The sequence below is a fragment of the Meles meles genome, chromosome 5, assembly GCF_922984935.1.
Source record: "Meles meles chromosome 5, mMelMel3.1 paternal haplotype, whole genome shotgun sequence".
NCBI lineage: Eukaryota > Metazoa > Chordata > Mammalia > Carnivora > Mustelidae > Meles > Meles meles.
Window position 1 is genome coordinate 23,433,588 of NC_060070.1, and position 14,799 is coordinate 23,448,386.

At 41.6% G+C, this 14,799-nt stretch overlaps 1 protein-coding gene across 1 annotated transcript in view; it reads right to left on the reverse strand.

Annotated features, from left to right (window-relative positions):
• Window positions 1–11,565, reverse strand: part of LOC123941165 (coiled-coil domain-containing protein 162-like) — a 132,884-nt gene extending 121,319 nt beyond the window's left edge. The window contains exons 1-4 of the mRNA XM_046004070.1: window positions 11,528–11,565; window positions 5,495–5,607; window positions 4,972–5,107; window positions 4,499–4,702 (exon numbers count right to left, since the gene is read on the reverse strand). Of these exons, the coding sequence (XP_045860026.1) occupies window positions 4,499–4,702; window positions 4,972–5,107; window positions 5,495–5,607; window positions 11,528–11,545 (471 nt within the window). The 5' untranslated portion in view covers window positions 11,546–11,565. The remainder of the gene's footprint in view (window positions 1–4,498; window positions 4,703–4,971; window positions 5,108–5,494; window positions 5,608–11,527) is intronic.
• Window positions 11,566–14,799: the final 3,234 nt, after the last annotated feature.

The following is a 14,799-nucleotide window of genomic DNA, read 5'->3' on the forward strand; positions in this document are numbered from 1 at the left end:
TGTTCTGGTCAGTTAATTTACTGGGCACTGTTCTAGGCACTAAGGATATAGCGGTAAATTAAAACTGGCACCAATCCCGCCACCAGGGAACTCTTTAGTGGAAAGAGACAGACATTAAAAATAAGGAACAGGGATGCCTGGGTGGCTCAGTGGGTAAAAGCCTCTGCCTTCAGCTTGGGTCATGATCCCAGGATCCTGGGATTGAGCCCCGCATCGGGCTCTCTGCTCGGCAAGGAACCTGCTTCCTCCTCCTTTCTCTCTCTGCCTGCCTCTCTGCCTACTTGTGATCTCTGTCAAATAAATAAATAAAATCTTAAAAAAAAAAAAGGAACATACACAGAATGTCAAATGGTTTGGCACCAAAACTTCCCCAGACTTCCCAATGCCTTGCAGTTGGGTGGGGCCTGGCAATGAGCTCTGGCCAGTGGGTTGTGACCAGAAATGACGTGTGTCCTTTCCAGTCCAAAGTATTTAACATATACATACATATTCCTTCTCTTTTCTTCCCTCAGTTCCTGAAATGTGTCTGAAATGTCTCTGAAATGTGTGCTTATGTCCATAGGAGATGAATTTTGAAGACCAGATGGACAGATTACTTCATGCAGGGTTTTGTCACAGTAATCATATTATTTTCTTTTTAATTTCTTCCACAACTACTGGAAGACTGCCCCTTCTAAAGTTTCTGTGGTCTAGAGAGTTGATCCTTCAATATTATGCTTAGAGGAATGGCAGGAAAGGGAAGGCAATAATTATTTGGGTAAGAAATAATCTGATCTTTGGAAAGATTCATAGGTTTCCAAGAGTGCAAATTAACTGATGCCAAGATAACTATTTGAATATAGTAAATATAGGAGGATTGGTGGCCCATCATTCATTCTCTTCATTCCACCGGTTTCTGTCATTACTCATGAATATGAATCTAAGGCCTTTTGGCAATTAGACAATATTTCTCTGACCAGTTTACCTTTTTCTAAATAATCTTTACATTAATTACAGGCCATAAAAGCCCAATATAAGAATTTCATCAAAAAACTGTTAGGATGAATGACTCAATCTGTTAGTTAAAATCTTTCAAATATTTTTAAAGGAAAGTTTAAAAAATTTATTCTCTGCCTCACCCACTGAGTATATTATTACTGCAGCAAATTGTTCTTCATTTTAACAGTATGATATAATTTGCGAAGCAATTTCATGCACATTGTCTTTTTATGATCTCACAACCATTGTATTATGAACAAAGCCTTTCTTTTGCCCAACAAGTATTAATTAAATACCTACTATATGAAAGATATATACCCAACTCTCTATTTCCTTTTGCCATCTGAATATCTGCTAAGCATCTCAAAATTTCCATGCCCTCAACTGAGACCCTGATGTTCCCAACAAGCCTGTTCCAATCATATCTCAGATGACAGCAACTCCAGCCTTCCAGTTGCTGAGGCCCAAACTTGGGAACCAACCTTGACTTCTCTCTTTTCCGCATTCCACATTCTACCTGCCTGAAAACCATACTGGCTATACCTTCAAAATATGTCCAGAATCTGACCATTTCTCACCATGCTGTCTTTTCAGACACATCATCTCCTTGATTAACGTAATAACCTCCTAACTAGTCTCTACTTTGACCCTAGTGCATCTTCAGTCTATTCCCCATATAGCAGCATAGATATTGAAATGTGAATCAAATAACATCACTCTTCTGCTGAAAACTCTCCAATAGCTTCCTTTTATCACTCAAAGTCAGGGTCTTTACAATGATCCACAAAGCCCTACACAACCTGTTCCCCACCTCTCTAATCTCTCTGTTTTAATTTCTGCCAATTTCCCCCTCAATCACTCTAGTTGCGCTGAATTCCTTGCTGTTCCTGCAAAAATGCTATACATGGTTCTGCCTCAGGGCCTTTGCATTGGCTGTCCTCTGTCTCCTCTGCTCCCATTCAGTCATGTGATTTCTTTCCCTGACTTACCCTACTTACAATGGCAACATCCCAGCACCAACCTCCACTTCTCTTTATTACCTTTCCTTCCTAATTTTTCTTTTCTTTTTTTTAATCTTTTCTTCCTAATTTTTCTTCATAGCACCTATTATCATCTTTACTAGTCTACAAAGTCTAGGTAGTTCTGTGATAACCCCAAAGTGCAGTGGCCATTCTTTTACTTAGAATTCTCTGGTCCCCACCAACCTTGGAATTAGTTCCTACCCTAAAAAGAGCCTAGGCCTTCATGGTCTGGCCAGATTTTTTTCTATAGCCTCATCTCCTACCACTTCCTCATAACAGCCTCTGCTATTAGCATGCTAAGTCCAGGCAGATTCTGAACATGCATGGGGTGTCAGATCCCCATGCCAAAAGAGACTTGCCCAAGGTCAAACAGCCAGGAAAGGCCTACTCCCTCTCATCTGGAGGCTCCTTCTATTCTGACACATGCCTAAAGTAAATTCATAAAGGACCCATGATGGGCAGTAGGTGCTTTCCTTTTCTGGTATTTTCATAGAGTGAACACTTGTTAACACTAGCCCACAGCTTTCATCACAGGATCAGACACACGGGTGCGGGAAGAGGGCTCCACCTCACGGGCTTCGCCAGTGTCAGCTCCCCAGGCTGGTAACCCCAGTGATCTTGGTACCAGTCTTGGCCCTGGACCTTGTGAGATCACCCCACCCAGCAAATTACCACCTGTGCCTTTCATTACCTACATGGGAAAGAATCACACAGTTAGGTCCGAACATTCTAGTTTAAATGCTGACCATGCCATGCACTATGGAGTACGCTAAACCACATGGTTCTATTGAAAATCCTGAAGGAAGGCCACTTCCTTGAGTTTCTCACACTACAGTACTCACTCCTGGCAGCTTCTAAGGGAGCTGCTCTTCCTGTCACTTCTGAGAGCATAGGAAGGCAATACTGTATACCCTTGAGAAGCTCCTCCTACAATCAGTGGGGCAGGGTGGGATTTTTTCCCCTCCCTTTCCTTCATGGCTACCCCCAACTCCCATCCCAGAACAAGCAAACTGAGAAAGAGCTCAGTGCTAAGAAAGACCCCTTTTTAGTCTATTAGCAAATAATAAAGCATGGCTACGGTATGAGGTAGATTTAATATTAGCAAAAGAAAGATGTGTTTGTTTTATAGGTGTGTTTGTTTCAAAAGCATCTTAGCCTCCCCTCTGGGTCCACAGAGGGGCAATTAACTGACTTGACTGACTGTGAGCTAGGATCAAGTGAGAAGGGCAGAGGGGTAAAACTGCGTATGGGAAGGATATGGGGGATGATACTTGTTGCCAAAGGAGACCCAAACCAGAAGTCTCCTGTATACTGAGTGCAAGCTGGACCCTATGTGACTGGATAGGAAAATAAAATGCTTTTCAGTATCTAGAGCTGTTCTACCATGCAATATAGTAGCCTCAAGCCCCATGTAGCTATTGAGCCCTTGAAATTGTGACTTGTCTGAGTTGTGACGTACTGTACATATAAGGTAGGTGCCAAATTTGGAAGTCTTAGTATAAAAAATGTACAGTATCTCATTATTTCTTTTTATTGGTTATATGTTAAAATGATAATATTTTTGATACACTGGGTTAAACAGAGTATATGACTAAAGTTTATTTCGTATTTCTTTATACTTTTAAAATGTGGCTATGAGAATATTGTAAACTGTATCTATGGCTTGCGGTATATTTCTATGGGACAGTGTTTACACTGCGTATTATGGATAGTTGATAATAAGATGTCACAGCCTTACAGACATGACAGACATAAGTCAGGGGTCATAGAGGTTAAAATGTAACTTGTTTGGTAGGTAAATAGATTTTATTTTTCACATTTGTCAAACTATCTTTTAAGAGGATAAAGGTCATATTAAATCCTACCTTCAGGAATAAACTTTCTAGTGACTGAGAAGAAAATATTGCAAGAGTGCCTACACTATTCCAGAAAATGTAGGCATTTTCAACTTCCCTCCCAAAGAAAGGGATCTGATATGAATTTTGTGGACTATAGAAAAATACATTCAAGAGATGTTAAAAGCACCAAGGGACAAACAGGCTTTTAGAGGGATAAAAGATATTTTATTTTTCAGCTCTTTCAAATTTTCTCTACCTTTGTTTTCTACTCTGTTTTTTTACTTGGGGCTTCGAAAACAGGAAAGAGGCAGGTATCTCTAGTAATGTGAAAGAGGGTCTTACAAGAGCTTCTCAGTAAAGACATGTGGCTCTCAGGCTAGGATAACAGAAAGGGCTCCTTGTGTTCTGCTCCCTGTAAAGTCAACAAACCAACAGCTGAAATGTCTTCCTTCCCATTGTGCCCTCCAGGGTTGCTCTTAGAGTCCTGTTTGCCTGTGTCCTACTCTCAAGTTGTCACTGAACTTCGCTAAAAAGCCATATGCCTAAGAAACCCCATCTGTTACCCCACCATGCTAGCTGATTCCAGATGTTAAAAAGAAGGGGGCTTGGGAGATAGGATAACCAAGGCAGGAAAAAACTCTCAGCAGAATCTTAACTCACCTTGTGCTCAGCAGCTGTCCCATGGACATAGTGGTGAGCTCCTAGGCCTTGCGAGGTGCCCAGACCTCCCTCGGCTGTATTTACCCAGGAACTATCTTCTATGGTGGGGACCAGACTCCCTCCAACCAAGGTAAGGCCTGAAGTGTTGATTGTCAGTGTTCGCTCAACGGATCTGAAGTAGTTCAGAATTCCCAGACAGGTGCGCTGAAACAAAGAAAGACCAGGTTAAGACCCTGCCCTTGGCTCTCCCCACACAACAGAGTAAAACTGAATGGGGGCCCTGGAAGCTGGCAAGTTGATTCCACCGCTGAGAAAGAAACACACCATCCCCAGAAAGGCTTGATGTTGTGGAAAAATCAGAACAAAGAACAAAGTGTAAAAATGCGTTGCTACTGGAAGAGCAGGAAAACCACCCTGGTGGACAACCAAACATTCCAGAAGCCTGAAGCCTGTGTGCTGTGCCATCTACATACCTGCAGCTCCCTGATTCGCAGGTGGCGCAGATACAGGAAGGACAAGTAGGCCCCTCTCCTCAGGACGGGACTCCCATCACTGGGCCCGGTCCCACCATCCAAACCAAGCAGTTGCAGGGCCACTGCAAAGCTGTACCTTTAGGGGGTAGGAAAAATAGAATAAATGCTTTTCACCTCAAAGTGGTTCGGAAAATTCAGAGACACCAAACGGAAGTCATTTTATTTAACTTAAGGGAGTTTCACAGTAGCTACTCTTTAAAAATGCATTAGAAGGAAAATAATTACTCTGTATGTATAAATTCAAAAAGAAACTGCTCTTAGCAACTACTCTCATGAAAAACCCAGTCCTAGGGTGAAACATTAATTTAGTTGTCTGACCTGCTTGAACAGCCTTGCTTTTATTTCAGCTTCAAATATTTTTGAGTTAACATGTAACCTACCTATTAATCAGTCACTCAATTTCCACCCCCTCCCCGTGTTTAATCCATTTCCTTGAGTCACCAATAACGTGATTTAATTTTACCCTGTCTCTTTTTTCTGCTTGACGGGCTCACCAGCATGTTGGCAGTGACTTATTTGTGCTAGGTCATTTTCATTTTGTTCCATTGAAAGGTCCTCTTCCCTCATATTTTCATTCTATCAAAAAAGTAGCATTAGTTGAATTACATGAACATTTGCAATATCATTAACAAAGTCACAGTTGGGCCACCATAAGATCAAACCCCATGATCCAAGGTATATTTATATGAACAAGCAGAAGAGTATTGGGATCCATTGCTGCATGTCCTATGAAAATCTAGGTTTCTAGAATAAATTAGAGGCCACTGTTATTATTTAGTCCTTGTTTTATAAGACTATTCATAGCTTTAAAATATCAACCCCGCCACACACACATAGTTTTTACGTGATTCACTTATGAAAAGTTGATACATGCATTTGTAGATGTTTGAAACCTTGAACATCTTGAATCTAACCTTGTTCCAGGCTGAGAGAGATTGGTGGATTAAATGCTTCTTTCTACTTTTTAGCTATGTGATCTGATTTTTTAAAGTCTTGATCCTGTTTTTGTGCTTGTAAAATGGCATAATAATAGAAGATACATTGCTGTGAGAATTAACACATAGTGATTGGCATCTTGTAGGTGCCCTGTATGTGCTAGTTCCCCCCCCCCCCCCCCCCGCCCATGGATTGCTGTAGTCGGTCAGCCCGGCAGGATCTATCACAGAATTCATGGTTTATGTTTATTTCCATAGGCATTTTTCCTGATATTGAGCAGGACTAGGTCACACACACACACACACACACACACACACACAGTCCTAGGAAAAACCTGAAGAAGGTAATATTGATGAATTTCCTTCAAGTCCTAGGAAAAACTTGAAGAAGGTAGTATTGAGTCTGCCCCTGGTCCTCTGGCAGCCCCTTTCTTCATTGTTCTCTCTCTCTGTCCCTGGGCATACACCCCATTCTCGTAAGACACTGTCTTTCATAGTGGTTCCAGTACCCACAAAAACACTACTGAGTGGCAATGAGTTATCTTGGAACCCCACTCTTTGGGTTACTTATATTCTAATATTTTGCTCTTGGGATTCCAATAAGCCCTTATGGCAAAAACTGCTGGTTGTTCCCCAAGATCCACTTTCCTTTCTTCCTGTAGTAATTAAAGATTTATTGTGGCATGTGGCCACCCAGATGGAGATGATATTTCCAAGCCTCTTTTGCAGGTAGGTGTGGCTATGTGACTAAGTTCTGGCCAAAGTGAAAATGCCATGTGGCAGCTTCTGGGAATTTCCCTGAAGTGGCAGCTTCTCTCCCCCATTGTCCATCCTGCTGCTTAGGACAAGAATGTGACAGCTGGAGCTCCATCTCAGACCAGGTGTTGATCTTGGGTATGGAGGCTGCATTTGTTAGAACTCCAGGATAGAAGGAGCATGGGTCCCTGAGGACTCCATGGAACAGAGTCACCACGCTAGTTCTGTACTTCCTACCCCTGGATCTTAATATGATGGAGAGAGAAAGAAATTCCCATCTCCTTTAATCCTCTGCTATTTTGTGTTTAATCATGACCAATGGCCAAATATAATTTTAACTAATATAGTACCTAAGACTCTAAAGACAGACTATTGATCTTTATGACGGGCCGTGGAGAAGAAAATTTGGGGCAGGGATATTAGGAAGAGTGGGTGAGAAGAAAGTTGTCTCTTCGAGTATCGTTAAGTGGCTTCCCATCCGCCTGGGGGTAGAATTAGCTCCTGTCTGTTCTGGGTAAGTGTGCACATTAGTGTATTTCCATGTAAACAACCCACAACCCCAGGACTGGAAAAGACCTAGGAAGTGACATGGGGCACTCCTATTCTTTAATACAGAAACACAAGATCATCAACCCCAGATTAAGAGACTCTTACTTGAAGAAAATCTGTAGGAAAGCATATACTCTATGAGGGAAGTTGAATCTTGGCAATTTCTATTTGGCCAGAATTTGGGGCGAGAGTGTTTCTCCTGAAGACCCTTGCCTCCTAGGCCTCTGGTACCCTTACACTGCAGTTCAGCCTTGCCCGCTGTGGCTGCAGAGGGCAGGCTCAGAACCACAGTTTTTCTCTGATGGGATCGTGACTTTTCCAGCTGCTTCTAAATTTACCCAGAATTACATAGGGAGGAACAGAGAGTGACATCAAGTTACAGAGAAAGACACTGTGAAGTTACGACTGAGCAAGGCACAGAAGCACTGCTGGACCCGTAGGCTGCTGGGAAGAAAGGAAGGGGGCATAACTGGGTAGGGTCAGTAGAGGAAGAGAGCCCAGCCCCCTCTGGAAAAAGAGAACCAGCCACAGCCCACAGAATTCGACTGTTTAGGAAATACCCAAAGCGCATGGGTGTATTCCCCTAAGAGGACTAGACACGGTGCAGGAAAGCAGCAGGGTTGACCAGAAGCCAGAATGTCAACACCACCTGAGTTTGTTCCTTCCTTCCGAGGTAGGTAAAGCCTTTGACATTTACTCTACCTGGTGGCTGGGTCTTTGCCAGCGTTGTCTTGGGCAGTATTTTGATAGTTCTGAGATCTCCACGGATTGCAAATTTCATTCTTCAGGGAAACTGGCAGGGGCAGTGGAGTGGGAGGTGGGGGGAGGGCGGTGGGTGGAATAATCAGAAGGAAAATACGTCTATAATGTATTTCCCACCTCCTAAATGTCCCCACAGCGTATTTGTGTATATCCACAGAATAAAAAGACTAGAAGGATAGATACCAAATGTTAACAATATTATTGTTTTATTTGGGTGGTCAAATAATGGCTGATTTTTATTTTCTTCCTTGAGCTTTTCTACATTTCCCAAATTTTCTGTGATAATACATGTCATTATTGTCAACAGAAAATGTTTGTTTTACATGTTCCATTGAATTGGCTGAGGGAAACCAGAAAGGAGTGTTTTCTGTTTCCCTAAACTTCTTGCACATTGGAATGATTGTATACAACAGCACTTTCGTGAGGGCACACTATGTCCTCATTCCATCTGTGGAAACACAGGGGACCGGTAAAGCTGTTGGGGAAGAACCAGCTGTCCCTTGCCCTCTCCTCCTTGTGGCCAGTGAGAAGAAACAAAAGAAGAGGCACAGGATATAGTGTTTCCTGTCACTGCAACACTCCCTAACGTTAAAGAACAGTGACCAGTTTAAACCATATCTTTAGAAATATGATGGCCAATAGTAGTACTTAATGTCTATACATTTTAATAAATAGATGTTTTCTTGGGGAATGCCACTGGATATGAGTACCTTAATAAAATACAAATGTGGGAGGTTTGGGAGGATCCACACAGGGCTGGCTGGTCTATTTCTTCTGATTAGGACTACAGTTAAATTATTTTTAAGTTTTGTCAAAAGGATATAAAAAAAAACACAATCCTTTTAGACCATAATTCTCTCTTTTTAGTTATAAATTATCTTCAAACGACAATGATCAGAAAATCTGATATTTTTTCTTTATCCCCCAAACCCAGATCTTTAAGTGAATCTGGGAAAAGAATTGTGGGTAAAGAAAAGAGCAGCCTGCCTTACATGCCAATGGTAAATAAAGGGCCAATTCAAACTGTGACAGAAACATTATAAACATTATTGACCTTCAGACAAATATGTTTGATGTTAAAATGTGAGGAAGCCGGTTCTCTCATAAGTTGCTTGTTAGGGGAAAAAAGGATATACCACTTCAGTAGGATCTATGGAAAATTTTCATGTGTATGTCAGTGACCCAGAAAATCTACTTCTAAATATCGACTCTAAAAAAACACACTAAAGAAACACACATGTGCACAAGGAGGCATGTACAAGGAAGTTCAGTGGGAATGGTTTCTAATGAGGTAAAAAATGGCAACAAGTATCCAGAGAGGTGTCTGTGTGAGCTGCTGTATATGATAAAATGTAACACAAGCATTAAAAAGAACAACAGAGACAGATCTCTAAGACATGTTGTTGGATGAAAAAAGCAAGTTAACAAAGATATCTACAGAGTATGACAGATAATTTACATAGAAAACTAAAACACAATATTATATCATATATATGATCATATATGATATATATGATATAATATATATATATGGTGTGTGTGTGTTTATATATATTTTATGAGGACATATGTTTGAATGTAAATGTATTGAAAAAGCTAAAACAATAACAGTGTTTACCTCTGAGGAAGTGGAATGGGGACCAGATTAGAATTCCCATTAATTTAAAGCATTAAATTTTCAGTGATATTTCAATTTTTCACAAGATGTTTATGTATTATTTCTCTAGCTTAAAATTAATTTCTAACAACTTCTTAAGGAGAAACATGGTCACTTTACAGTGCAAAAACCTAGCAAACACCACTAACTTAACCACATATCAAGCTTAACATCCCAGCAATATACCAGGTTGATAACATCTGGCCCAGATATGGTGTGATACGAAGGGCACTTCACCTCTAGGGTGTCCTTCCTTCAAACCTCTAACCCCAGTGTAACTATGAGAAAAACACCAGACAAATTTAAGTGAAGGAATTTTCTACAGGTTTCCTGACCAGTACTCCCAAAGACTGTCAAGGAAAGCCTGAGAAGCTGGCACAGACCTGAGGTGCCTGGGAAACATGACAAGCAAAGGCACTGTGGTACCCTGGACCACAAAGAAGACAGTCATGGAAAAATCAGTGACTTCCAAATACAGTCTAATTTAGGTATCAATAATGCACCAGTGCTCGTTCCTTGGGTGTGACAAAGTAATATGTCAATAATAGGAGAAACCTGACAGGGGATTCCTGGGAACTCTTTGTACTATCTTTGTAACTTTTCCATAAATCTAAACCTGCTCTGAAATAAAACATTTATTTTCTAAACAACAACAACAACAAACTTCCTAAAGAAAAACTATTGGTGAATAGTATTCACTGAAAACTGATCCAAAACTCTGCCGAAGTCATGCTATATTCTCTCTGAGCTGTCAAAACGGGCAATCCTATGAGTTTTGCTTTCCTTCATGCAGAAGTAAAGCAGTTATTTTTCATGGGGTATGGATTGTCCCTTGCCAACTTCAGAATCAGAATGCTGACCAGCGTATAGATGCTAAAATTCATACTTGACTGCTACATGCGTGCAAAATAATCACAGAGCTTTACAATTCATACCCACATTCCTGTGGCTCCCCCCATCTGCCCCCTTTAACTTCATCCTAATCTCCTCTGAGTGGTATCCAATATTCAGAATGGCATTCAGATACTGTATAAAGTGCCTCTTGACCAGAGCAGAAATACGTAAGAAGTTCACAAAGTAACGCCCACAGGAAAATGGGAGGGAAAGTAGAAAACCATTGATCATTGCCTCAGAATTTTCTTTCTCCAACACTGTGCTATTTTCTGTTTCTCTACTGGCAAAGCTCTTCTCTAGCATGGCTGACTCCTTCTCATTTATCAAATGTCAGCTCAGAGAGCTCAGACCAACTCAGAGAGCTTGGTCCATCTATCAGGGGAAGCTCCTCTCTACCCCACTGCCCCCTCTTCCTGTGGTTTTCCTCATGGCACCCACAGGTTAGAGATGAGATTAACTCTTCCATTCACCTGTTTATTGCATGTTTCATTCCCTGAGCAGCACAGTTCCTGGCACAAAGGCAGTAGCCATGTAATAATTAATAATTATAATAAGTACAGTATCCATGTAATAATCCCTGAATGAATGAATGAAGGAACGAACAAACTAATGAACAGGAAACTTGCATAACACTAACATGTAGGGTAATTTGTGTGTGTTACGTCTCCCTTCAGGATCCACCTCTGAAATCTATAGGTGTTCTCAGTCTCTAGAGTCCATTTACCATTAATCAACCTGAAAATAGGTGCTCACATTTTTCTTCTTTTGGTCAATTCCAAGAACAACATTTACAAGTCAGTATATAGCCCAAGGAAGTGGTTTTCTTTCTTTCTTTCTTTCTTTCTTTCTTTCTTCCTTTCTTTTCCCTTCTTTCCTCCAATTTAACACTGGGCAACTGCATTCAAAATAGACTGATGAAAACAGAGACTGCATTTCATCATACCCTGACTTTCCACCTCATGCACAAATGGAGGGAAGCAGGAACAGAGGATGGCAGGAAATGTCAGTTCTCTCCACTGTGTGGCTGGGCTCCGTCCTTGCGCTGTGGCTCTTAGTATTTTCCACCTTTCAAAAAAAAAACAACTGAGCCATCATCTCCTGCTCTTGCCCTGTACTGTCTGCTTTTCCTGGATAACATCCTTCATCCCCTAAGTCTCTATGGGCACTGCTACAATTCTGGCCTGCTGGTCCAGCCACACCCTGGACCATCACTTCTCCATGACCTCAAACATGAAGCTCTCCACTACTGACTCCCTGTTCCTTTGCCTCCTACTTCTCCTTTACTCATATTCACCTCTTTTCACGCTCATCTGGCCCCCGGGAATTTAATTGCCACTATTCTCTCAGTCAAGGAGGAAAACAGACTTGTGGTGGCCCTCAAATGTTAAAACCAGAATCTCAGGTAAAGGAGGATTCTTTTAGGATCAAGGGCTAGACTGTCCAGTATCTTAGGAGCACAGGTCTTACTTAGTGATAAGGACTGACTCTGTCTTCGACCTCCTCCCTTCTTTCATACTCCCTACCTCCTTCTGCTTAAGTCTGGTTCAAGAAGCAAAAGAACTGGATGTTTTTAAATGTCCCCTTGTGAAATACAAATCAAAACCACAATGAGATACCACCTCACAGCAGTCAGGGTGGCTAAAATTTAAAAAGTCAGGAAATAACAGATGTTGGTGAGGATGCAGAGAAAGGGGAACCCTCCTACACTGTTGGTGGGAATGCAAGCTGATGCAGCCACTCTGGAAAAAAATATGGACTTTCCTCAAAAAGTTGAAGACAGAACTATCCTACAACCAAGCAATCGCACTTCTGGATATTTACCCCAAAGATATAAATGTAGTGATCTGAAGGGGCATCTGTACCCCAATGTTTATAGCAGCAGTGTCTACAATAGCCAAACTATGGAAAGAACACAGATGCCTATCAACAGTTGAATGGATAAAGAAGATGTGGTATAGGGGTGCCCGGGTGGCTTAGTCGTTAAGCGTCCGCCTTCAGCTCAGGTCATGATCCCAGCATCCTGGGATCAAGCCCTGCATCGGGCTCCTTGCTCAGTGAAGAGCCTGTTTCTCCCTCTCTCCCACTCCCCCTGCTTGTGTTCCCTCTCCTGCTGTGTCTATCTCTGTCAAATAAATAAATAAAACCTTAAAAAAAAAAGAAGCTGTGGTATACACACACACACACACACACACACACACACACACACACACACACACACGATGGAATATTACACAGCCATCAAAAAGTGAAATCTTGGCATTTGCAACAACATGGATGGAACTAGAGGGTATTACGTTTAGTGAACTAAGTCAATCAGGGGAAGACAATTAATCATATGATCTCACTCATATGTGGAATTTAAGAAACAAAACAGAGGATCATAGGGAAGAGAGGAAAAAAAACAAGATGAAATCAGAGAGGGAGACAAATCATAAGAGACTCTTAATCGTAGGAAACAAACTGAGGGTTGCTGGAGGGGAGGGGAGTGGGGGGATGGGGGTAATTGGTGATGGAAATTAAGGAGGGCATGTGATGTAGTGAGCACTGAATATTATATCACAGACCTGTGCCTCTGAAACCAATAATACATTATATGTTAATTAATTGAATTTAAATAAAGAATTTTTTAAAAATCCCCTTATTAGTATAAGGTCTTCCTGGTGACATATGGGGTAGGAAAAATGTGGCTATTTTCTCAGCTCTGGCAGGATGCTAGCTGAGGGCTGTCACTGGTAGCTGCATGCCTGTCACGGAATTCAGACTCCAGGTGATCAGTGCCATGATAATGCTGTCTCTGTTCTTGATTTCTTTGGCCAACTCATTTTTTATTTGATTCTCTAGATCCTCATCTCAACAGGTTAAAAATTATAGAGGTTGTGATGTGTGTGTGTGTGTGTGTGTGTGTTACACATGCAGGCACTTTCGTGTTTGCTTCCAGCAATCTGTAAGTCATTTAGGTTTCACTTTCTCCCATACCCAGCCTGGGATGATAGACTGTGACAGTGCTTCTCTCTCTAGCATTCTACTAAACTTCTTCATACCTTTGACTTTATGTATAATTTCTACAATTATATTTAGGGGTAAAAATAATAGGATTATTGTGCAGATTAGGCTCACTGAAAGTCATGCCCTCTTACTTCAACTGGGTCTTCTGGCTACATGGTCATCCTTATATTCTTTTCTCCATTGGTGGCCCTGTGGCATTACCTGCAGTGACCCACCTCCTCACATGTCACTTTTACCTTCAATCTCACTAATGCAGGCATCTCCCCCCCCCCTCCTCCCGCTCTCTGAGACAGCCAGAGGCATTTACAAGCTACCACATCTTATCTTTTTGTATCTGACAATTCTATAGATCTTATTCACCTTGAGGGAAATGATGCCAGTCTTCCTTTCTCAAAACTACTACTTCAACTAATTTCTTTTCTTTTATTTATTTATTTGACAGAGAGAGATCACAAGTAGGCAGAGAGGCAGGCAGAGAGAGAGCGAGGAGGAAGCAGGCTCCCTGCCAAGCAGAGAGCCCAATGCAGGACTCGATCCCAGGACCCTGAGATCATGACCTGAGCCGAAGGCAGAGGCTTAACCCACTAAGCCACCCAGGCGCCCACCTTCAACTGGTTTCTTCATCCCATCCCCTCCTCTTTCCCCAGGATCATCTGTTTCTCAAATTCACCCTTTTATATCTTCCATCTCTTCATCTCCACTGCTCATTTCTCCCAGACCATAAACATACTGAGTTTTCCCATTTAAATAAGCGAAGGAAACAATACTCTTCCCTTGGAGCAACAAAAAATAGTGAATTATTAAAAATGCTATAGTGCCATTGTAAAGACAAATAGCCAATAGCTTTGTATAGAAATTGCCTTTCATTGTCAAACTTCAGGCCTATCTTATGTGGTAGTTATCTAGCTGGATTTCCTGCCTCCAGTCTCTCCCTCTTCCAATCCAACTAACACCTTGCTGCCACATCAATCTTCCTAAAAATACAACTTTGTATATATCACTTCCTTTATAGGATAAAACACAAATTCCTTTTTCTGAAATTTATGGACATTCACAACTTTCCCTCTCCTCCCACTTAAAAAAATTTGTCTTTCCCATATTTCCACATGACTCACTCCACCAACTTGGCCTTGAACCCTCCACACACAGTGTCTCCTCTGCATGGCTGTTCAAGCCTCCCTTCTACAATGTGCTTCCCTCTCCACCACC